At 35.6% G+C, this 24,713-nt stretch overlaps 1 protein-coding gene across 2 annotated transcripts in view; it reads left to right on the top strand.

Moving 5' to 3' along the window:
* The first annotated feature begins 835 nt into the window (after positions 1–835).
* Positions 836–24,713, top strand: part of Phf6 (PHD finger protein 6) — a 72,261-nt gene continuing 48,383 nt past the window's right edge. For both annotated transcript variants that reach the window (XM_004634477.2, XM_004634478.2), the window contains exons 1-5: positions 836–1,008; positions 4,883–5,066; positions 5,304–5,405; positions 19,358–19,491; positions 19,747–19,790. In XM_004634477.2, coding sequence (XP_004634534.1) covers positions 4,929–5,066; positions 5,304–5,405; positions 19,358–19,491; positions 19,747–19,790 — 418 coding nt within the window. In that variant the 5' untranslated portion in view covers positions 836–1,008; positions 4,883–4,928. The remainder of the gene's footprint in view (positions 1,009–4,882; positions 5,067–5,303; positions 5,406–19,357; positions 19,492–19,746; positions 19,791–24,713) is intronic.

Raw genomic sequence — 24,713 nt, 5'->3', positions numbered from 1 at the left:
GGGTCAGAGAGGTAATTTAATGTGATCAAGGTCACAGAGCTAGAAGTGGAGGAGCTGAGATTTAAATCCAAGCAACCTGATTCCAATACACCTAAAAGGAAAGCACTGGTTTCAGTGTTTGGTTTGCCTGTGCATGTTTTAAAGAAAATTCTTTATCTACTCTTAATATGATAATCTGAGCTTTTATAGAGAGCCTGTTCTATGTCAGTAAGGATAATACACGTTTTAGCTACATTTTCATTCTTGACAATAAACCCGCGAGGTACTATTATTATCTGAGAGAGAGAGAGAGAGAGAGAGAGAGAGAGAGAGAACAAAAAAATATTTTCAGAATCAGAGGTTAAAACGATTCTCCCCAGTATTGAAATGCATACAGGGTAACTCCACTGCAAGCGTCTCAATCTTTTCTGGTAGTGAAAGGAGAAACGGAGGACCTCAATGCCACTGGAGTACAATGAAATAATGGATGTGAAAAGGCCTCGCTGAACAAGTGCAAGGGCCTACCCACTCGAAGCACTGTCGAAAACTGGTTACCCAGGGCCCCTGCCCAGAGGTTTCTCGTCCCAACCCTGCCCCTACTGCGCCCAACCCACAGCGATATCTTTGAATCTCTTTCTCCAGCTCCTCAGATCCTGCCCCTAAACGCTTGGCAAAGCGGTGGAGCGGAGAATAGAAGGTACGCGCGCGAGCAGAAGGCGGGGCCTGCCGCCCGATCAGTCCGGGGGGTGGTTTATACACATGCGCCATGGCCTCGCAGCTTCAACCGCCCCGTCGCTGTGGCCAATCAGGGCCCGCGGCGCGTTCGGAACGTATCAACGCTTTGTGGGTCGTGTGCGTGCGAGGGGGGCGACGTAAGGGCGCTTCGCGAACCCGTCTCTCCTCGAATGAAAGGAAACAACCTCCGGCGACAGAGCCCCGCTCTCAGTTGCTGCGGGAGAACTGAGACCGACTTCTTTCTCTTTCCCCTCATTGGCGCTTGTCTCTGCCGTCCGCTTCTGGACCCGGCTGGTGAGTACCCACGGAACCCCGGGGCCCCCTATACTCTACCGGCGGGAGCAGACAAGGAGGATGGCGGTGGCCAGGCCGCCGCCCCTGTCCGTTGTTAAGGGGGGACTCTTGGTGGTCTCTCTTTATTGTCAGGGACCCCAGAAGCGCCGCTCATTGTAGCCTCTAGGCAGAGCGGCTGGTGAGAAAGTCCTCTGGAGGTACCGAGAGAGGGAGGTTAGGCTTAAGCCTATACTTCGGGGGAGGGGGCGCAACATTTGAGGAGGGAAAAAGCTGGGAATTTTTAGTCTTTCCTCTTGCTTAAGACATATTTGGGAATGAGGGAAGATTCCAGTTTGGGAAGAGGAAGAGGTAGAATTTTTAGGATGGCAAGAAGGTTAGCCCTAGGGAATGAAGAAAAACTCCGAGGATGGTTGATGAGGGGAGAAACTGATATATAAAGCAGACTATTAGACGGCGATCTCCTGGGGGAGGCGGCATAAAGAAAGTGGTGCGATGGTATTTTCCTAGATACAGGGAGATAGGAAAAGGACAATTAGGAGATCCTGACTTTAGGACGGAAAGAATCCTGCCGAAGTGTTTTAGAGAAAGATCGCTTTTCGAGTTTATCTAGCACTTGATTAGAGGGCGATCTTGGAGTCTAGTGAGCATCAGGGAATAAATAGCGGAGAAGATCTGTGTGTTATATTTACCATCCTCTATTATGTGGACGAACAGCGCGGGATTCTTTTGCGATTTCCATTCGTTTCAATATTTTGCGTAGAAGTTGAAAAATATATTTTTTTGTGAAGCCTTTTATTTACATATGATTAACTGCGTAATATCAAGTCTTACCCATACAGTTGAAATTTTTTCTCTACCCCTTGGGTTTGAAACAACTGGAAAATTCCTTTAGTTTCCTTTTGAATAACCGCAGAAAGCAGTGCGAAGCATTTAACAGTATCGTGCAACCAAATTCAGGTGCCCTTCCGGTACATCTCTTTCTTGTTTATTTCTCTCCACCGTAACTTTCCTGACAGAAATACTGTCTTTTGAGGATCGCATTTATATATTTTTGATTTGTATATTTCAGCTTGCTTGCACGAGGAATGTTTTAATCTTCCGGAACTGCAGTTTTTGTTTTGTTTTGTTTTGTTTGTTTTTCTGTGAAAGTGCTCTCAGATACCAGGCATTCATTGAGCTCTCGAGTTGGTTCTTGACTGCTCTCCTTGATGGTTCAGGTTATTTCTACCTTGGTGCCTCACAGCATCTGGGAAAATCAGAAAGACATTGATTTCTTCAGCGTAGCTAATCTCACTAATATTTTTTCACATATTTGCATTATTTTTTTACGCTATTATTGTTGCCTCTTTTTTGTGCTTTGTAACGTTATACTTCTTTTAAGGAAAAGGCTTCATTGTGGGGGGAAAGTATCAAACTTTGATCTTTTCCTGCCCAGAAAAACCTTTTAGACTAAAATTAAAATGTCATGTAACCTTGGATCATTATGAACCCCTTAGTATTGATCCTTGCCTTCCCTTGTTCTGCTTAACTGGAGACCACAAATGTGACAGTGTTAGATAAAAATCTGTATTTTTATGATAAGGACATTTTTACCAGGAGTCATTGTTTCCATGATGTTCTGCACTTCGTGTTTTATAAGGAGGCTGTTAAAAAATAGCAAGATAGGCACAGATGCATTATTTGAATTTTAATGGAAAAATCCATTTAGTCATTACACATTGGGGAAAGTTTTTAATTGGTTTGTTGCACTTTTTGTATGGCTCTGTTCATTTTACACATTAAATTTAGACTAATTGTAGAAAGATATGATAGAATATTTTGCATGTAAAATAAAGTGTACCTTTTTTCTCTTTTAGATCTTGGAGTCTTTGATATATAGAAAAGCAGGCTCTCAATTAAGAAGAAATTTACCTTTTTATAATTTGAAAGAGACAAAATTCAACATGGATAGAATTTGGGGATATCATTGGACAATTTTGAAAATAAAAAATGATTTTTGACTTTAGGAGTTTTCTTTATTTTAGGCCAGTTTTATAGCCAGTGCCAGGATTGTAGAGAAATTACACATTAAGGATGTCTATACAGATTAGATTTATAATGTGCCACCCTTTCAACTTGCCTGGATGACTGGGAGAAATGCTGAATAAATTACAGTGTCTTCAGAGTGCCCATTATTCATTGCATGGTAGTATAAAAAAATAACTGAAAGCTCAAATAGCAGATTTTGCTGCTATTTATGAATCTTGATATTTTGCATAGTTAATTCTAAAAATGTAGGTAGCTATATTCTGGATAAAGCGACTGAACACATATTTGCCTGAGCAAATGCAGACACACTTCCCCTTTTGTTTCTTTTGTTTCTCTGTTATGTCTTTTTTTTTTCTTTAATCCTGAAAGTATTTGCAGCCTGCTTTCAATCAGTTTCATGGTTTATAGCCAGTGCTAAGTATTGTAAAGTATCCGATGGCACTTGGAAGACTGAGGTACAGTATTTAAAATTATAGATAACATTGAGTTTGTTAAACCCATCAAAGCAGAGACTATAAGGACATTTGAAGTTTTGCTAAAAAGGAACAGATGTAAATTAGATATAAATTAATGAAAAAATATGCTTTCTTTGTTTCTGTTTTCTTTACTTAAAGTATCTGAATTTTTATATTGCTTAGCAATGAATGTTTTGTAGATACAGTAGTACGTTGCTGATACTGTATTTGTTGGTGAACAAATTCTCAGAAAATTACATTGTAGATTTGTGCCGATTTTGTCAACAGTGTCATGAAAATGTACAGATGTATAGAAAAATGGATGGAATTTAATAAATTAGTTGAAGACAAAAGTTTAGGATTTTATTGTGATATGTTTTGTGACAGGCTGGGTCTTGAACAGCTTAGTTCTATTTACTTCAGAAAACTACACAAATCAAATAACCTATTTTAAGTTTGTCCAGTGTTGTTCTGAATAGTCTTTGTTGAGAGTGATGATCTAAATGTGAAACCTGTGTTAGAGCTTTTCTTCCTTTTTTCTGGTTGACTATACTGTCTATAATTATGATTTGATCAAATTCAGAGTTCATTCAGAAAAATTTCCCATCCATTATAGATTACTAATTTACATATGGAAGTTGACTGTATTTAGATCATTCTTTGTTAATTAATAAGCATACTTGGAGTAAATTCAGGTCCTGTAATAGTTTTATAAATATTGGGTCCTAAAGACTGCATTTTTAGATAAACTGTTAGGAGCTTAATTTTCTCTGTACTTGAAAAAGGAATAGAACAGCAAAATCCTTTAAATTTAATGTGCATAATTTTTTTAACTTGAAAATAATTCAGATTTTAGTGATAAGTGTTCCAAAGTCATGATTAAGTGAATTTATTTACTTTTATTGTTTTATCAATGTGAGAACTTTAATGGATTGTACACTTACACAACTCTATTCCTCTGTGTTGTAGTTTTCTTAGTAGTTTTTGCTTTATTCTTAGGTATATAATTCTTTGTCTCCTTAAGCAGCACCTAGCTATATTTGAAAACAGTTTTTTAGTAATTTTTTGAGCAGATGATGATTTAACATTGTACTTTCTGTATTTTATTCACACAGAAATAATTCTAATTATTCCACATATTCTCTAATTTGGGAACAGTTTGATTTTTCTCAATTCAGATTTCATTTAGTCTGTTCTCTTTTTTCCTCCCTTCCTCCTCCATATAGGTATAAAAATAGAGACATCTTGAATTTTAATGTTAATTTATCTACAATAACCATTTTAAGTGCATGTATTAAAACTTAGGTCAAACGTTAACCTACTACATGAATATGTATAAACTAATTTAAAAATGAAATTAACTATTTTGTTGCGATTCTTATTCTCTGTAGCTTTTCTTGAGACTTAAAGTGGCATTTTAAAGGCAATTTAAAAATCATGTCAAGCTCAATTGAACAGAAAAAAGGGCCTACAAGACAGCGCAAATGTGGCTTTTGTAAGTCAAATAGAGACAAGGAATGTGGACAGTTACTAATATCAGAAAACCAGAAGGTGGCAGCACACCATAAGTGCATGGTAAGTAAGCTAGCCACACCCAAGAGACCTTGAAACCATTCACGAGAGAGAATCTTAATAACATATGAATATTCCTGAATATTTTTTAAAAAGCACACTAGTTAAATTTTTAAGCAATGGTTTAACAGTAATGATATGCCAGTTATACTACAGAAATTCTTTTAAATTTAACAACTTATGCATTGTTTTACTGTAATTTGTATGTGAACCTTAATTTTTTTCAAATGTAATTTATAGCTCTTTTCATCTGCTTTGGTATCATCACACTCTGATAATGAGAGTCTTGGTGGATTTTCTATTGAAGATGTCCAAAAGGAAATTAAAAGAGGCACAAAGCTGGTAAGTTGGTATTTCTGCCTCTTGTATAGAATTTATTTTAAACACATTTTAAAAAGTAATTGTTTTAGACTATATTACATTATTAACTGGGTATAATTTTAAATTGCAGACTCTTTTCTCAGCCAGCAAAATCCAAGACTAGGTTTAAGTTATTTACCAATAAACAGAAAGAACTGAATCAGTATCTATATTACTCAGACATTTTTCTTTTTAAAAAGGATTGTACTATTCTTAAATACTGTGTTTACCTAGGAAACATTTTTTTTGATTCACATATATTGTATATTAAAATGTTCATTCAAGTATAGTATATTTTTCATGATTCCACTATGCTTTCTTGCCCTGTGATAAAATTATTGTGGTCATTACAAGTCAAGATGATAGTACCTCTCAACAGGAAAATGTTAGCACTTGAAGAGCAAAGTATTTTAAAGTTGTTCGGCTATTTGGCACAGCTTTTATGGCTTTGGACAACTTTTGGTGATTTTTTTTAAAAGAATTTCATTCTGTGGTAATAGTTTTTTAGTTTTGCTTTTCTTTTTCTTTTTTTTTTTTTTTTTTTTTGAGACTGGGTCTTGCTATGTAGTTACAGCTGGCCTTGAACTCACTCTGTAGCCCAGGCTGACCTTAAACTTATGGTGATCCTCCTGCCTCAGCCTTCCAAGTACAGGGATTACAGGCATCCACCATCACAACTGGCTATCAACTTTTGGTGAATTTAACAGGAGTTTTTCTAAAACTGTGCTATATTTGTCTTCACTACCTGTAGCTAGGCTGTAAGATATTCTGTTATTCTGTTTGAAAACTAATGTCTCAGTTGCTATTTATGACAAATGGTTTACTTTGAAACATTTAATTAATGCAAATACCTATTTCCATTTGTTTATTTTTCTTGTTTGAGTTCTTCATTGAAATTACATTCATAAATGTACCTTCAATAGCTTTGCTATCAAAAATTTCATTATTTTAAAGATGGTTTGTCAGAGCGTATATCTGTGTTCTTAGGCTCTGAATAGCCTTTTATTTCACAAAAAAAATATGAGGTGATAGTTTTTGATGAAATGGTTATGGGAAGAAGGCTGTCCATTGTTGGATTAGGAGCAGTACGTTTTGAAAAGTAGTCTTCTCTTGGAAAAAAAAAAGCCAGTATGAAGAAATGTAAGTTCGAAGTTAACATTGGAGATTTACTTTGAGATACATAATATTAAATTCTAATACCAATATTGGCATGAATGAAAATTCAGAGGTCAGACTATTTTAGTTGTAGTGAATAAGACCTTAACTGTGAAGCAGTTACTTTCCCTATCCATAAAACTCTAGATAGTAATAGAAAGCGATTTTTTATTTGGTGGTTTTAGATTTCTTTGTTTCACTGTGTTATTCTGATTTTTTTAAGAACCAGAGCATAATGTTTTGATATTCTGGTCTTTAAAACAACTTCAAATGTAAAGTATGAATATTATTTATTTGTAAGTAGTTCTATAAGCCTTTTTACTCTATTGTTTATTCCTTGCCATTATGAATATAGCTTGACAATACTTCTTTATCCTGACTTGTTAGCATTTTTATTACTTGATGGCTTTTGTAGTCAGAACAGGAACAATTTTCTCCCTAATGTTGAAATATTAAATGTAGTGCCTGGTTCTGCCTGTTACATGAAGCATCAGCATGCATTGCTTAGTATTACTAAGTTCAAAGGAGACTTAATTTATTTTTACATGTTTGTAGAAAAAACATCAGAACTTCGTACACATTTCACTATTATAGGTTATTTTGATTATTTTAATTTTATAGGATAGGCTATTAATCTCCCATCTTCCCCCAAGTTAGTGTACAATGAAACTTGTTACTTGATTTAGTCTAGAAAGTGAAACAATATTGGGGCTTATGAGACCAGGTATAGTAACAGACTTGGGTTTAAATCCCAGCCCTGTCACTTGCTAACTGGGTCACTCTGAGTGGGTTATTTACTTCTCTAGGCCATATTTTTTTACCTGCAAAAAGGGGGTAATAACATTACTTGCCTTATAGAAGTATTGCCAGGATTAAAAGAGTATAGTCTGTGCATAGTTCTGAGCATGTAGCTAGGACTTGATAAATGGTAGTTATCACTTGTTATTGCTTATAAAGAAAAATAAGGACCTACTATTTTTATCATTGTAGGCTAATGAAAACCTTACTGAGCTGAAAAATCATAGACTTAATTTTTTCAGTGTTGAGGATTGAACCCAAGGACTGATTGATGAATGCTAAGCATGCATTTTACTGCTGAGCTCAACCCCCAGCCCTGAGGCCTGTTTTCTTTAATAATTGCACAGACATATTATGTAACCTTAAACAAGTCATTAATTTATCTTTTGCCAACTGTAAACAGATAATGCTGTATCACTGCTTATTAAACAGTAATGTTGCACAGCTGAAAAGTACTATAAGAATCACCCTAGAAAAAAGTGTTTCAGAAGCAGTTTGGCACTATGGGCCTCTAGCTTTGAGGAATGCCACCAGAAGGGGCACATTTCTGAGCATCAGCATATTATTTACCTCCCTTTTCTTTCCTCTAAATGTCAGAATTTAAACAGCTTTTGTAGGGGATAAAAGGCCTGTATTTATGTATTTTACCTTGAAATCATCATAAAGGCTCCTCTTAACCTTAAGTTTTGCTCTTTCCTAATACATTGGGTTTTTTGGTTTTTTTTGTTTTTGTTTTTTAATTTTTGGGGTTTTTTTGGTGGAACCGGGGATTGAACTCAGGCCCTTGTGCTTGCCAGGGAAGCACTTATTCCACTGAGCCATCTCCCTGGCCCTACATTGTTTTTTAAGTGCTATAAAGTAACCAAAATTCCAGGTTTTAGTTTTCTTCTTTATTTTTCCCTGTGTATATTTGTCTGAGTATTGGAAGACCATAAATCAAACAGAGAGGGAGAGAAATGAAGAGCTTTTTGTAACTAGATGATCTACTTATAAAGTTCATGATCAACTTTGGTAATGGACTTCTTAAGGCATTTTATAGTGTGAGCCATATTTGCCCTTGGTCCTGACTGCCTGCATTTCTGGATGCAAACTAAATCATGAATATCCTGGGAAAATAATCAAAAACAGAAATATTAGGTCATGAGTACTTTCAAGACAAATTTCAGTCTGTATCTGTTGTTGGTCCCAAAAGTGCTCACTTTCCTGAAGAATAATGACAAACCAGGTGGTGCATGTCTGTAATCTTAGCATGCTGGAGAATTGCTGCAAGTTCAAGGCCAGCCTTCATTGTATAGTGAGTTCACAGCCTGCAGTGCATAGTGAGACCCTGCCTCAAAAACAAAAACAAGAGCAAAATAAACCAAAACCAAACCTAAAGACTGACAAAGAGAAGAGGCTAGGGCTTGAAGTGGATGATGGGTACAGACAATCAGCAGGGTCACATTTGCACTCAGTAAGGCAGGAGATGCACGCATGTGGTTCCTATGTGCTTATAGCCACGGGCAGTTATACAGGTTTTCACATCATCCACAGGGAGTAAAAGAGAAAAGAAACCTCTTACATGAATGTTTTCATGTCTTTTATCTCATCTTTAAATACATAGCATTTATGTATATTAAAGAAGATGGACCAGGGAAAATTTGCTCGAGTACTAAGGTTTATCATTTGAGGCCTGATTTCACAGTTTTGAGAAAATATATGTATTTTTCCAGAATGATTTCCATTTCCTACTAAAGCTGTAAGAAGCTAGCATACCTATACCATTTATTCTTATTCTCTAGCCATCGAACGAAAAACAAGAATTCCCAAGTAAAATTATGAGTTACCACTGCAGTTTTGAATTTGTCTCAGGAGACACTTGAGCAGTATATTTCAAGAACATACTGGCTGAAGCTAGTTAGTGAGATCATGAAGAATATATACATCAGATAGCTCCTCTTACTAGTTAGTACCTGTGTCAGATATATCAAAAGATTGCAAAAACAAAAACAGTTAAGGAGGCCATTTAGTTCACCTTTCTTACCCTTAGGCAGGATTACTGGCAAGTCATCCAAGATAATATTTTGCCTGCCTTGTTATTGAGTATGTCAGGAAATTGTGATTTTTTTTACCTTTATAACCTGAAACAGAAATAATAATATATAATATTCATAATTGAGAAATTCATTCCTTTGTATAACTCAGATATTTCAGTTTAAAGCCATTTATTCTAGGTTTATTTTCATGTGTTAAAGAAGTACAGAATATGGCTTTGTTTCTGTTTTTAAAAATCCTTGGTCCAGGGATATAGTTCAGTGGCACAAGCACCTGCCTGGTAACTGCAAGGTCCTGAGTTTGATTCCCTGTACCCCCAAAAAATCCTTTATATACTCAGTGACCATCTTGAGGTCACTGCTAAACTATCCTTTTGGACAGTACACTCTAATCACATGTCATTTGCAATTCCCTGGACCAGTCATAGCGAACCTTCAATGATAATGGACAACTGTGCTGTGGCCCACATGCCATAGGTTCATCACCACTGCATGTGGCCATTTTTCCTATTTTTCATAGAAAGAGCTAACATTTACTGAACACTTAATATATGTAAGGGACTAGGCTAAATATTTTTTAAATGATTGTATTTCATCTTCACAGTCATACTGTGAAATAGGAAAGTATTGATACATATCTTATATATAAGGAAACTGAGGCCCAGGGAAGTTAAAAACTCTACTAACTGGTTATGCATATCGCTAGTAAATGGCAGAGTGAGGATTTGAATCCAGTGCCAGTTGACTCCAAAGCCAAAACTCCTAGTCATCAAGTTATATTAGGCCATCTTTTTAACTTCACAACCAAACATTGCATTTTTATTTTTATTTTTATTTTTTTTATTTTTTATTTTTTTTTCTACAGTTTTATTGATAAACAGATAGCAATGAGACAGTTTCAAATCAAATCAGAAGTACAGTCTACGGCCATACCACCCTGAACGCGCCCGATCTCGTCTGATCTCGGAAGCTAAGCAGGGTCGGGCCTGGTTAGTACTTGGATGGAAACATTGCATTTTTAAAAGGCAATATTTGGAGCTTAGTACAGTACTTTTCTAATTCAATGGGAATAGTGCTAAATTTAAGACATACTCTGACTCCTGTTAATTAATGTATTAATAGCATTTTTTTGTTCATTTTCAGAACAAACATCCTATATACATGCTATATATGACTTGTGTTTTTATCCTCAAGGTATTTTTATGGCCTCCAAAAGAGCCGGCCAGATAGCTCAGCAGACTAAAGTGCCTGCTTAAGCAGATGCAGGGACCAGGGTTCAATCCCCGGCATGCCAGCTAGCCCTGTCCCCTGGCTGAGACTGTTATTGAGACTGGGCATGGTGACCCACACCTGTAATCCCAGCACTTGGAAGGCTGAAAACAGGCAGATCATTATAGTCTGATCTGTGTAATGAGACCCTGTAGACCCTGTACTAAATTTATTTTTTTTTTTACTTTTTAAAATTTTATTTATTTATTTGTGTGTGTGTGTGTGTGTGTGTGTGTGTGTGTGTGTGTGTGTGTGGCCAGCTCAGCCCACCAGGGGGCGACCCTGGCTGGCATGTGGTGCTGAGGGATAGAACCGCAGTCCCTTTGCTTTGCTAAGCTTGTTCTAAGTAGGTGCTTTAGACCACAAGCCATCTCACCTGCCCATCTGTACTAAATTTAAAAAATTAAGAAATAAAAAAGGAAAGTCTAATTCTGCCTAGTTTTTTTAACAATACCAGTGGAGTGTGTGGCACTCCAGAGAACAAGATACTTGACTTTGAGAGTTTATGATCTAGACACTGGACATGCTGTGGTTCTCCATGTAAGACAACTCATCATATACCTCTTTATATTCTGCTTAAGTCTTACTTGTGTAAGAAGCTGGACCAGGGAGATAGCTCAGTAGAATAAGTGCCTACCTGGCAAGTGCAAGGTCCTGAGTTCAATCCTCGCTACTGAAATTAAAAAAAAAGAAGTTAACACTACTTCCTAGAGATAGTACAGTTTTAGAAAATGGAATGAAAGTGGGAAATTGGTCAGTTGCACTGGAACAGGTCATTGAGATCAGCAATAATAGATTAGAATTGAGTAAGGTGAGGCAATTGCAGAATCTTTGCACATCAGACAAGAATTTCAGCTGCAATAGGAGGGGTGGGGAGGGGAAATAGATTTTTTTCAAGAGACAAGTGATATACAATAGACACTGTGGAAAATGAAACACAATGATGGCAGCGTAGTTTTCTGTTCTACATAGATGTCCTGCGGGCATCTTAAACTCAACTTGTCTAAACCAGTATACATAACCTCTCCGCCCTGAAACCTGATTCTCCTTCTGAATCCTTTACCTTTGACTCTTGTTTGTTCCCCTTAAGTCATGTAGATTCAATTTCTGGGATGCCTGTGCTTCCTTAATTTCTTACATATCCAATCTTCTCCCATCTTTCCAGCAAACTTACTGCTGGGAGTTAACTTGATCTCTGCTTTCAGAAACTATGTCACTCCTTAACTGAAAGCCTTTTAGCGTTCCTTACTACAAACAAAATAATGCACAGAGGCCTCAGCCTGACATTGAGAAGGCCTGCCTTAATGCACCATTTTCTTCCTTAACCTAGTCTCTGGTCTCTTGGTTTTTCGAACATTGTCTCTGTGCTTAGCCCCTGTTTGATGCCTTTTTCTCTTAGCTGCTTCTCAAAAGCCTGTTTTTGAAGTCTAGTTCAAAGTTCAGACTTGCCTCGCTTAAATAGTAAGTACAGCACAACATACATTGCATTTAGTGGATATGTATGAGCCTTTTTTCTATGCTGTGTTATGGACTCTTGGAGCTAAGACTGTGTTCTTTTTCCCTAGCGTAGGATTATGTGGTTGTGGATAATGTGTGGGAAGCACTTAGCATGGTGCTTGATGTCTCTTTGTGCTAGTAGGTAGTGTTCTAATAAGTAAGCAAGTGGGCACTCATTGTTGGTTGAATTTCAAGAAGAAAAGGGCTTCAATTGGATAATAGTATAAAACCTTTTTAATGAAGTAGGTGTAAATGGATTAGGGAAGTCATGGCATAGCATAGAATACCTCTGTTCTGGTTAATCAGTATTTTAGTGTTGTTTGCAGCTTTAACAGCTTGAGAAGGGAGAAATCTAATGAAAAAATTAGGTTGGTTATTGCTTCAGGATAGTGGAGAGCTGTGGATGCCTGAAACATAGGAGTTTTCATGTTTTCTTCAACCTTCACTTCCCCCATATGATGTTATGTTTGTTGTTCCCTTAAGCATTATATTTGTCAAGATTTCCATATATTAGATTTTAGAATTCATGTATCTGTCTGTCAAATATTTGAATATCTACTTGTACCAAGCACAATGCTAGATATTTTAGATATAAACATGAATACAGCTTAGCCTTAGAAGTAAAGATTGCCACAAGAAGCACCAGGGATATAGTTCAGCAGCACAGCACCTGCCTGGCAAGATTGTAGTTGTCAGTTCAGTTTCCAGTACCAACAAACAAACGAACAAACAAACAACATCAACAAAAAGATAGATGCAAGAGAGATGGGAAAGAGGACCACAACTAATTCTACCAGGGAAGTTAGAAGGCTCCATAAAACTGACATTTAGAATGTGTTCTACCAGAAAAATGATGGTGTGGAGGTCAAAGGAAGAAAAGTTTCAAGGAGAAGGAATTGATCTATTTTTTTTTGAGACAGTCTTGCTATGTAGTTCAGGCTGGCCTTGAACTCACTATATAGTCTAGGCTGGCTTCAAATTCCTAGTGATCCTCCTGCCTTAACCTCCTATGTGCTGGGATTACAGGCGTGTGCCGCCACACTCAGTCCAAAATATTAATAAATATTAAATGCTAGTGCTCTTTAAAGTTTAAAGTGTACAGCTTATTTAGCTTTCAGTAAGGGCAAAATAGAGCACCTACAGAGTATAGAATGTGGCTACCTGTTTTTTTGCATAAAAAGAAGCAGACAATGCAGGTGACAGTTACTGTTACTAGATCCTTAGACTGTGGTATCGAATGAGCTCCACAAAATCAGAAAGGAAACAGAAAGGGTCACTGCACACAGATTATCTTTTGAAAAAGATTCTGAAGTGATTTTTGCTGAGCACCTTTGTTTATAGACGATTACAATACAACAAAGGTTGGCAAACTTTCTGTAAAGGACCAGATAATAAATGTGTTTAATGGCAGTACATGGCTGTGGTAATTTATATATATATATATATACCTTGAGTCATTAGTGATATGCATAATACATGTCTGGCAGTCAGGCTGAATGCAACTATGCTGTAAACAGCCTGTCCTTCCTGGGCTCCCAGGGAATGTAACCTTCAGAACCCAGGTTTTTTTCCCAAAGCCTTCCTTCTCTTTTTGCCTATCCTAGAAGTCAACCAAACTACATAGTCTGAAACTTAGTTTTCAAAAAGTCTTAACCGCTTAGCAGTCCAATTATTTAAATAGATGACCAAAATTACCTATTTTTTGTTAATTTTTGTAAGATGGAATAACAGGAAATATTAAAAAGACAAGTTTTAAACGGTAAACTGTTGAGTGGCTAAAGAACAAAAGAAAAAGTATTGCTTTCCCTGTAGCTATGGGAGGAATAAAGCAAAATAATGTTGCCAGCTTCTAGGATCTGGTTCCTACCAAGCGTTTGTCTGCTGCATCTTGTATCTCTTCCCATGTGTTAGGTACTCTCTCATCTTTGTGTCAGCAGCTGTAGATTTTATGTATCTCAACTTTTAAATTAGTATTAGTACTGACAGTACTATAGAGATGCTAGATGCTCTGCACATATTGTTGTAAAACATGGTCTCATTTTCCAGTCTCCGTAGTTTGCAGCTGGCATTACATTAGTGAGGTTTATTAGGTCTACTAGGTAGCAAAGGAAAATTGGGAATAAAAATTAAAAAAAATCATCATCAATGAAGTTTTTGCCTCTTTAAAGCAATAACATGAAATTAATGTATGAGTAGAAGCTCATTAATTAACATTTATACCTGTGCTGCAGGAAGGAAATTAGCTGTCACCAGGACAGTTGATAGATGGGTCAGACCTTTTGGGCAGGGAGGTCTGCCATTTTCCTTGAAAAACATGTTCCTGTCAGGTTAGCATTTTATTTTCTCGTACTGGAGGTAGCCTTGGTTACAGTGCAAGCATACTGATAAATGGCACCTGACGGTCATTTTCTTGAGGTACTAATTGAGACTGAGAGCAAATATTTCATGCAGAGGGTGAAGTATGCCTGGCTGTGGTGCTAGTGGTGGTGATTGCTGGGTGGGGATTCTGTTATTCAAGAGAAGTCCTCTCTTTGTTTCATTTCTCATAGTATTTTTAAAAATTGTACCAGATACCTATCTGCTTTCCCAGCTTCTTTAATTTTCCTTTTAATCTCTTATGTAGTTCTTAAGCTTGTTTCTAACAAAGCTAATCTCTACCCTGAAATATTGTTGCCACCATTCATTTTGTGTCCCTTTAACTGGGTTGTTTTCCCCAAATTCACCTTTCCAATCATAAATTAGGTGGTTTATAAATAATATTTTTGAACTACCCAAATATAATTATGGAAAACCATAATTAAAACCATGGATGACAAGAAATATGAAATAAGATTAAATTTTCCAAAACCATAATCAACAGATTTATAAAGCATTATTTTGTAAGGTACAGATTTGCAGCCTTAAAAATAATGCAGTCTAGAAGGATGGATGAATAAATTCTGTATATTAAAAAAATGATTATTCATGTAAAGGAATAAAATGGTTAACAGGTGACTTTTGCTTTTTTAATTTCGAGGTAAGCAAGTTTTAGTTTTATTGTCAGTCATTTTTGCTATTTTGTTATTATCATGCCAGAAAATTGACTGCTTGTGTATGAATGCTGTATAAAGTAGACATGAATTGTAATCCAGCAAAATTCCTACTATTCATTGGAGTTTTCCATTCTGAAAATACTTTTATCAGTATGTCTTTCTTTTTCTTTCTTTAATGAAAGTGACAATAAAGTCAGCTTTTATTCACTTTTTGAAACATTTTATGTGCCCTACATTGCTGCAGTTAACTGGTTATAAAATGGTTTTATTTTGCCGTAGCAGTTTAAGCCTGTTAACTTTGGGGAGATCTTAATTTATAACCAGCCAAAAAAAATTGGTATGTTTTGGCCTCTTTCTCAACAAACTGAGAGATAAATGTTGAATCCATGTGTTAAAGTATTCCTGATATGTTTTTGAAATATCTTTGCATAAAAAGCACTTTTATCTGTTGTAGAAAAATCAGAAAATGAAGGTGATCTGAAGAAAAGCAGCTACCCAGAGATTGCCACCCAGCTATATTTACTTGCACCTACTTTCATTTGGAGGGACTCTTACACGTATATAGCACATCTTGATAATTTTCAGTCTGTTTATACCTCCCTATCCACTGCCTACTTCCCTCTATTTTCTTTTTTGTTTATTTGTCTTTTTGTGGCATGAGTCTTGTAATTCAGACTTGCCTTGAACTCATTGTGTAGCCCAAGTGATTGTCAAACTCATAGCGATCCTCTAGTCTCCACCTCTCGCCTCTCAAGTGCTGGCCTTGCAGGCATGTGCCACCACACCCAGCTTGCATCCACCTGTTCTCAAAGAATGTATGTTACAAACAGAATTAGAACAAGTAGAATAATTCACAAAATTTTGTATCCTGTCTTTTTTTGTATCCTGTTGTTTTTGTTTTTCCGGGTACAAGGGATCAAACTCAGGACCTAGCATTTGCCAGGCAGGTACTTAAGCTGTTAAGCTGTCTCCCCAATCCTCACTTTTTAATTAAATATTATATATAAACCTTTCCCTGTGCATTAAAGTATCTTTGAAGAGTAACTGTAGAACATTGCTTCAGATGGATGCACTATAATTCATTTAAACATTTCTCGATTGTTGTTTTACATGTTATTTTACATTTATAGCTATTCTGAATTTGTAGTTGATATGACTATAAATTGCTTGAAAATAGTTATTTTAGACTAGATTTATACAATTCAAATGAATAAATAAGAGGAGATAAACTTTTATAAATGCTGTCTAATAAGGCAGATTGCACTCCGGAGGATGGAAGAATTTCTAGCAGTATCTAGGAATGCCCATCTCTCCCTGTCTTGGCAGTAATTTGACAGCGCCTCTCTTCTCAGTATCAAGAATTCAACAGCTTTTTCAAAATGTATCTATCCAAACCCAGTTTAGATATATTTTCAAGATAAACTGCTTAGATTAGACTGCTTAATGAAATGGGATAAATTTTAAGTTTAAAAAAAAATTAGGTTGCAAAGTAGTACCCAGAATTATGTAGAAAAATACTTTTATGTAAGCACTTCAGTACTGTCATGTCTCTGCTTATACAGAATGAATGATTTTTAAAATTTCTTTGTGCTCATTTGTGTTTCCCAAAAATATTTTCTGATCAGAAATGTTTAATGAAATAATAGAACTCCATAATTAAGCTACAGTACAAATGTTCTGCATCCTTAATTTTATAAGCCATATAAAAGTTCTGTGTGTTTGGTAATCTGGCACGGTATTTATTTACTTGATGGAATGGGGGTTTGCTCAAATACTTATAATAGGCACTGGGCTAGGTACGTAGCTCAATGGTGGATCACTTGCGTAACAATGAAAAGGCCGTGGATTTCATCCTCAGCACAATACAAACACAAAAGAAGGGTTCCAGCCTTTGTGTTTCCTGGGAAGCACCTATACCTCAGAGTGTCTTTTTTGTTTGTAATTTACACATGAATGAGTATTTATTTGTACTTGGATTGGAATGAAGGATATTTGCACTGAGTTTCATCCTCAAGCCCTTCTTTAACTTAAGACAGGATCTCCCTTAGTCACTGAGCTTGGGCTGGACTTGCACTTCAATTTTCTTGCCTTAGTCTTTTGGAGTGCTGGGATTACATTCATGCACTACCATGCCTGACCAGATGAGGGGTGTGTGTGTGTGTGTGTGTGTGTGTGTGTGTTTTAGATGAAACTTCAAATGAGTTTCAGTGTTTGGCTTGCTTACAGAAATGTAAGAAATTTTTTGGAATACTCATTATTAGACTTGATATACCAGAATTGTGTAGGGGCCTACTAATTGAAATGTTACGATGGTAAGTGTTCTTTATGTTTACATTAATAAAGAGGAATGAGAATAGCTTAGAGCAAGGTATGTAACTAAGGACCAAATCGTTATTTTAGATTTACTGTGCATTTATTTTGGTATGGTATTTAAACCTTAAGAGACAGCCTCATTAAAAGTACAGTAGGCATGAGTACACTGTGATATGTGGAACAAAACTTAATGAGCATCCTTAAATGCTTTTTAAAAAGATTTTTTTCTACATATAAAGCTCGAGCTAGTTAATCAGTATGAGTTTTCCAATAAATTCAGAAGGTAAAATGTATTAAAATAGGTTGAAAGAACTTGTTCACCTGAATTCCTAACATGAAAGGTAAGTGACAATTAATTTCTACAAAGTTAGAAACAGCAAAAAAAGAGAGGTAAGTGACATAGATTAAACTGAAGTGTATGAATACATTTCCAGAATATAATGAAATTGACATCACAAAATAATCCAGACTTCAAAATATTTAAAAGCTAATTCTTGATCAGGGCACAGTGATTGGTGCACACCTGTGATCCCAACACTTGGGTAGCTGAGGCAGAGGATCACTGTGAGTTGAAGTCAGCTTGGGCTACATATTGAACTCAAGTCCAGACTGAACTACACAGTGAGACAGTATCTCAAAGAAAAAAAAAGGCTGATAGGAGAGGGAGTGGGGGAAAGAGATATATCTATGTATGTAAGCAAGATGGTTTGGACAACTGTATTGTGGATTTCTGCTGGTCTGTGGAAAGGAGCAGATAATGCTTAATTTGTTTTGTCTCCTTTTTCTAATTGTTTGTCTTTTTTCTCTTAATTTCTTAATGTATTTCTTTTTTGTTCTTCCAATTTTGCATGGATATACCTGATAATACGAACAACTAGTTGGAAGACAACACTTTGTATTACAACAAATACTGTGAAATTCATATTACTGTGTTTTCTGAAATTCTGTATCCCTTATAATTTTTTTTTTTTTAAGCGGAACCGGGAGATTGAACTCAGGCCCTTGCGCTTGCCAGGGAAGCGCTTATTCCACTGAGCCATCTCCCCGGCCCCTAATTTTTGTTTTAATAGTGTTTTATACTCTTTAAATTTTTTTTAATTCTAAGAAAGCTAATTCTTTGTCTTTTCTCCTTTACTCACTTTAACTGGTAATTTTATTTTTGTTTTATTATTTATTTGTTTATTCGTTTCGTGGTACTGGGCATCAAAGCCAGGGTTTTTTTCCTACTAAACCAGGGCCATATTCTGGCACTTGTAATGAAATAATTTTTATGTGGCACTTTTAATGAAATAATTTTTCATATGACATGTTTTTCCTTGTTACTCATATCCAAAGCTCAAATCGCAAGAAAAGATCTCCTTATACAATGTTACCTTTATTTATTTTTTTCTTTTTTTTTTATGGTCAGCTCAGCCCACCCTGGGGGCGGGGCTGACACGCCATGTGGTGCTGAGGATTGAACGGAGGTCCCTGCATGCTTGCCTAAGCTTGCCTAAGCAGGTGCTTTAGACCACTGAGCTATCTCACCAGCCCTCATACAATATTATATACAGCTCACATCTGATTTTCAGTAGTTCAAAATTTTCTTGACCACAGTGAAATAATAGATATTTATAACATTCCATTAATTTTGTCAGTGTTTAACATAGGAAAAATACGTCCAGAAAAATTTTATTCAAATTATTTGTAAAAGACAAAACAAGAAAATACCATTATCAGTTACAAGTTTTCAATGACAGGCTTTTTCTTTCTAGACAGAAAGTGATATGCTTCTAGCGTAACATCATGGTCTTAGTACCATCCCATACTAATAATCCATTTTGTTGTTTTTCTGTAGATGTGCTCTTTGTGCCACTGTCCTGGAGCAACAATTGGTTGTGATGTGAAAACATGTCACAGGACATACCACTACCACTGTGCATTGCATGATAAGGCTCAAATACGAGAGAAACCTTCACAAGGAATTTACATGTAATTTTTTAACTTCTTACATTGTTTAAAGTTATCATTGTGGGGCATTTGTAAAAACTTTCCTATTTCCAAGCATTTTATCCTTATCATCAGTGTGTTTTTATTAGACAACGGTACAAAATGTTTGTTTCATAGTAAGTTTTTTTTTAAATCCAACTTGTGAATGTAGTAATGTGTGTTACTCATTTTGTTAATTGGAAATAAGAATTTAGATGTCTTACTTGACAGGTTTTAATTTCTTCATTGCTTTTGTAGGGTTTATTGTCGAAAACACAAGAAAACTGCGCATAATTCTGAAGGTATGTCATTTAGCTACTTTTTCAGGAAGGAATTTGAGTAAAATATGAGTAATTGTCCTATCTTAATATCTTAAGATGATCTCATTATTTGTGGAACAATTGAGAAAATCATTATATTAAATTAATGTACATAGCTTTTCAGAGTACTTTTACCCTAAAGTTTAATAAAGTATATATTGAAAATTCATTTTACTTTAAGAAATGGTGACATATTTCTGTAGGTGATAAAGGAGAATGTGATCTTGGGAATGCACTAGAGATTACAATCTTCCTTTTGTAATCATAAGACTTGCTGTTAAACTTTGATTCATACTGTAATATATTAGCTCCCCCCTCTATGCATGGTTCTGCTTACTCTGGTATTGGTTACTTCTGCTCAACCACAGTCCAAAAATATTAGCTGAAAAGTCCAGAAGTAAACAGTTCCAAAGTTTTAAATATCTTGATCACAGAATATTTTTATGATTATTCTACTTTATTGTTAATTATTATTTTTAATCTCTTACAGTACCTCATTTAAAAATTAAATTGTATTATATTTATGTATTAATAGGGTTTGGTAAGGTCTCTACTGGAGGCTTAGGACATATTCTGAAGATAAAGGGATACACTGTTGTACTTTACAAATAGTACAGACGTGTGTAAGTAATCAAATTTTAAAAAGAAAGTTTGCAGTTTGTTTTCACTTAAATTTTAAAAAATTATGTTTTATATGAAGTATGACAAAGTAGACAGTGAAAGACACATTGCAATTATTTTTTCTCATTTTGAACACACTCCGTTACTCTTGAATCTTTCTGAAGCAATTTATTTTTCTTTTTTTTTTTTTTTTTTTGGTGGTACCAGGGATTGAACTCAGGACCTTGCATTTGCCAGGCGAGCACTTATTCCACTTAGCTATCTCCCCAGCCCATCTGAAGCAGTTTTGAAAAGTCTCTTTCATGGGTGTCTTTAGGAGAGGTCACCAAAATTATGGTGAATGCTTCTGCATGCCACGCAGTGGAAAAACAGATTTATGAAAATATCGGTGTGAAGGGCCAGGGATATAGCTCAGTGGCATAAGTGCCTGCCTTGCAAGCAGAGACTTCTGAGTTTGATTCCCAGCACCACAAAAATGATAAAAAATAAAAGCATGGTATGTCCTTACTTTCCTTATTCACCAAATCTGGCACTGTGTGACTTCTGGGTCTTCCTCAAAGTCAAAACAATCGTAACAGGTAAATAAAGTTGATTAAAGATATCAAGGCAGGCCAGGCATGGTGGTACATGCCTGTAATCCAGCACTTGGGAGGCTGAAGCAGGATTGCTGGGAGTTCGAGACCAGTCTGGGCTACAAAATGAGCTCAAGGCCAGCCTGAACTGCATAGAGACCCTGTCTTAAAAAGACCCTGTCTTAAAAAGACTGAAAAAAAAAAGACATCAAGGTAGCCATGACAACACAACTAAGATGCTAATAAAAGACAGCTTCCAGAAGTGCTTTACAAAGTGGTAAGAATGATGGGGGAAAGAATGCTCAAAGTGAGGATGAGTATTTTGAGGCGAATTAATGGCATTGTGTCTTTTCCTGTAATAAACTTTTTTAATTCACTATATTTTTAGATTATGCCTTTTGCATATAGTTGGTGTTTAAAATTCCTAAATTCTCACATGGAATTCTGACTTGTTTCAGAATTCTTCAAACACATGATTTTGATACATTTACTAGCAATATGAAATGGCTTAGATTTATTCTGAGATAGTTCTATTCCTTCATTTGTGTTAAGGATATTTAAATTTTTTTGTTAGCTTATAGGAGCATGCTGCCTAGAACATGGATTTAGCACTGTTTTGGGAAGCTGCTTCTTTTATGAAGACTAACCTATAGTATTGATAACGTATTAACATTGATAGTCCTTTTGATCTCTGAAGTCATGGTTTTATAATACAAAATAGTGTGCGTTTCACTTTTTTATTTCAGTACTGGGGATTGAGTCCAGGACTTAGCATGCTAGGCAATTGTTCTGCGACTAAACCACTTCTTCAGCACTGTTTATTTCTGGACTCCAGATTAATCTGAATATTTTAAAGTACAGTTTAAAATATAATCATGGGCTAGGGGTATAGCTCAGTGGTTGAGCACTTTCTTAGCATGTGTGATGCCCTGAGTTTGATTCTTAATGCTATCACCTTAGTCAGATTTTATATCACATAATGAAATATCAAATGTATCATAAATATGCACAATTATGGCATGCTAATCAGAAATTGTAAAAAGAAATATACAAGGAGGTGGCAATAATGTTTATCCTTATTTGATCTTTAAATATGTATCAAATTATCGTATTACCTCTTGGATATGTACAGTTAAAATATAAAATTTAAAATTTAAAAATGCAGTCTCCTGCAAACAGCCTTAAGACAGACTAGATGAATAATAAAATACCTTTGAGGTGATAAAGTTTAAATCACAAACCTTTATTGATTTTTCCTTTTTTTCTTGATATGTTTCTTGATCTTTCCTTTTTTCCTTTGATTCTAGAATTCAGTTCAAAAGTCTTGTGAAAGTTTGTTTTCCAGCCTTCATTACTTCAGATTTTAACAGTATATTCAGTATACTTTCAAGACTGTAGTGGCCATGTATGTTGACAGCTGAAAACTGATACTTGTGATCTGATTAATATAAGGGTATGAGCATACTGGGACTGGAGAGCTTTGGGAGGGATGATTAATACATACTGATTCATGGAGCTTGCCCCAGTTTATTACCTAGATTTGTGAAGCTGATAGTACCATCTAGTGGTGGAAAAAGTTACTGCAAACTATATAAAATAGAATAATTTTGACGATGCTTTTTGCTCTGTGAAACTTACTAGTAAGAGATCTAGTTTCATGCTTTCCAACATAAATTTTCCTCTAATGTTACTAGCAGAGTTACTACAACTTCAAATCTGTGATATACTTGAATTCTGAGTTCATTGTACAGTTCTGCAGAGTATGAGGGCCTCTTGTATCATTGATATATAAAATGTTTATACTCACTGTATACCTTGAAGCATAATTTCACATTTTAAAAGTATTACAGAGATTATACTTAGTGAATTTTGGCTTTTATCACATTTATTAATCTAGTGCAAATTTCGTTTGCATTGTGTGCTTTAGCAGAAACAGCTTTTAAGTTGTTCTGGTGGGAAATATATGGTCTAATTTATGATTGTGATTTATGGTGGAAGAGTTATAGGATTGGCTTTCAGGGATCGTGTTTGAGAATTGTATTGCACGAGTCTGTAGAGAAAAGAGAAACTAATACCTATGGTAATTTATTGCTCATTTGTCATCTGTATTTCAATATTTCTTATACTTAATATATGGTAAATATTGTATGTACAATTCAGTATTTCATATTACCTATATAATTTATATTTTTTAAACAGAAAAGAAAAACAAGAAATAAGCAGAATTTCAAAACAGGCTAGTACGAGAGTAATAGTAATGAACAGACTGCCTATTGTTATCTTCAGGGTAGTTTTCAGAGTGTAAGATAGAGGCATGAAACAGTGTTGAGAAAATTACTAGCACAAAACTTTCTCCTCAATGAACTAAGAGAAACCAGCTGTATAACTATCTTGATTGTCTTGTATATGTATATATTTTGTTCCTTCCCACTGCCTTCCTTTCTCCTTTCTCACATCATTTTTTTTAAATCAGTCGCTTTCCTGTTCATAGTATCAGTTGTACTTTTTAGATCTTGTTTATTCTTTCAGATTTTACTGTCACACTAGGGAGACAGTACAGTGTTTACACATGTGGGAAGATACCCAGCAAGGGAATTAGCTAGGTCAAAAGCAACCTCTAATTTTGGTTTTTAAAGAAATCTCCCCACTAATTTCCGCAGTGGTTGCACCAGTCTGCACTGCCACCAACAGTGGAGAGGTGTTTCTTTTTCCCCAGTGTATTATTTTGAAATATTTCATAATTTAATTTTCTTATCTTCAGTAAAATATTGTTTAATACTTAATATATAAGACTGATACCACTTTTGCTTCAGAAAAAAATGGACTATGATTTTGCAGAAGCAATTTTTTCTTTAATCTGTAGTCCAAAGTACATAGAGTTTTTCTCTGTCGCCAAGTGATTAGAATGCCAAGGAACTATATATATTTGCCTCTTAGTGGTGATGACCTTAGGAAGGCTGCCTGAAAATGACATGAAATGTACAAGAAAGCATTTCTGTTTTAAAATATCTCCCATTTCAGTGGAGACAGCAAACCAAAGACAAGGTCCCTCTGGAGTTATACACACATTGGTAAATTTCTGTGACTCACAATATGCCAGGTTTTTTAGATGACTAAGGATATAGAGTTAAGTTAGATGGGTCTCTGATCCTAAGGAGATCAAATTCTAACTTGAGATGTGTACATTAAATAAATAATTACACAGTTAGTTCGTTATAATTGTATCAAATAGCATGAGTGAGAAATACAAGGTACCATGAACATACGTGCAGGGGTAGCTACAAAGGAATTTCATTTAAGTTAAGATATAAAAGACTAAAAAGGAGGAATGAGGGAGCATTCAATGCAGTGGGATCCAAAGTAAAGGATACAATGTACATGGTAAGCTTCGAAGAGGAATACATGAGCCACACTCATTGATAAGGATTTTGGATTCTATCCTTAGGACCACAGGCAATGAGGGTTTTATACTGGAAAAATGACCTGTTACAGGGGTCCAGGTGAGTACTAACAGAAGGCTTGGACTCCAGTTGTAACTATGGGGATGAACAAAAGTAGACAAATTTGAGAGAAATTCTAAGGATAATACTGAAAGGAATTCAGGGATAAATCTGATACAAAGATGAGAGAGAGGAGTCATTTGAGGTGAATCCAAGGTTTCTGATGTAAGGACATGGAAGACCAGTGGTGCCACTTATTTAGATAACAGTTG

This window comes from Octodon degus, unplaced genomic scaffold, assembly GCF_000260255.1.
Source record: "Octodon degus isolate 3935 unplaced genomic scaffold, OctDeg1.0 scaffold00063, whole genome shotgun sequence".
Taxonomy (NCBI): Eukaryota; Metazoa; Chordata; class Mammalia; order Rodentia; family Octodontidae; genus Octodon; species Octodon degus.
The sequence above is the reverse complement of the archived record's forward strand: the minus strand, read 5'-3'. Positions and strand labels throughout refer to the sequence as shown.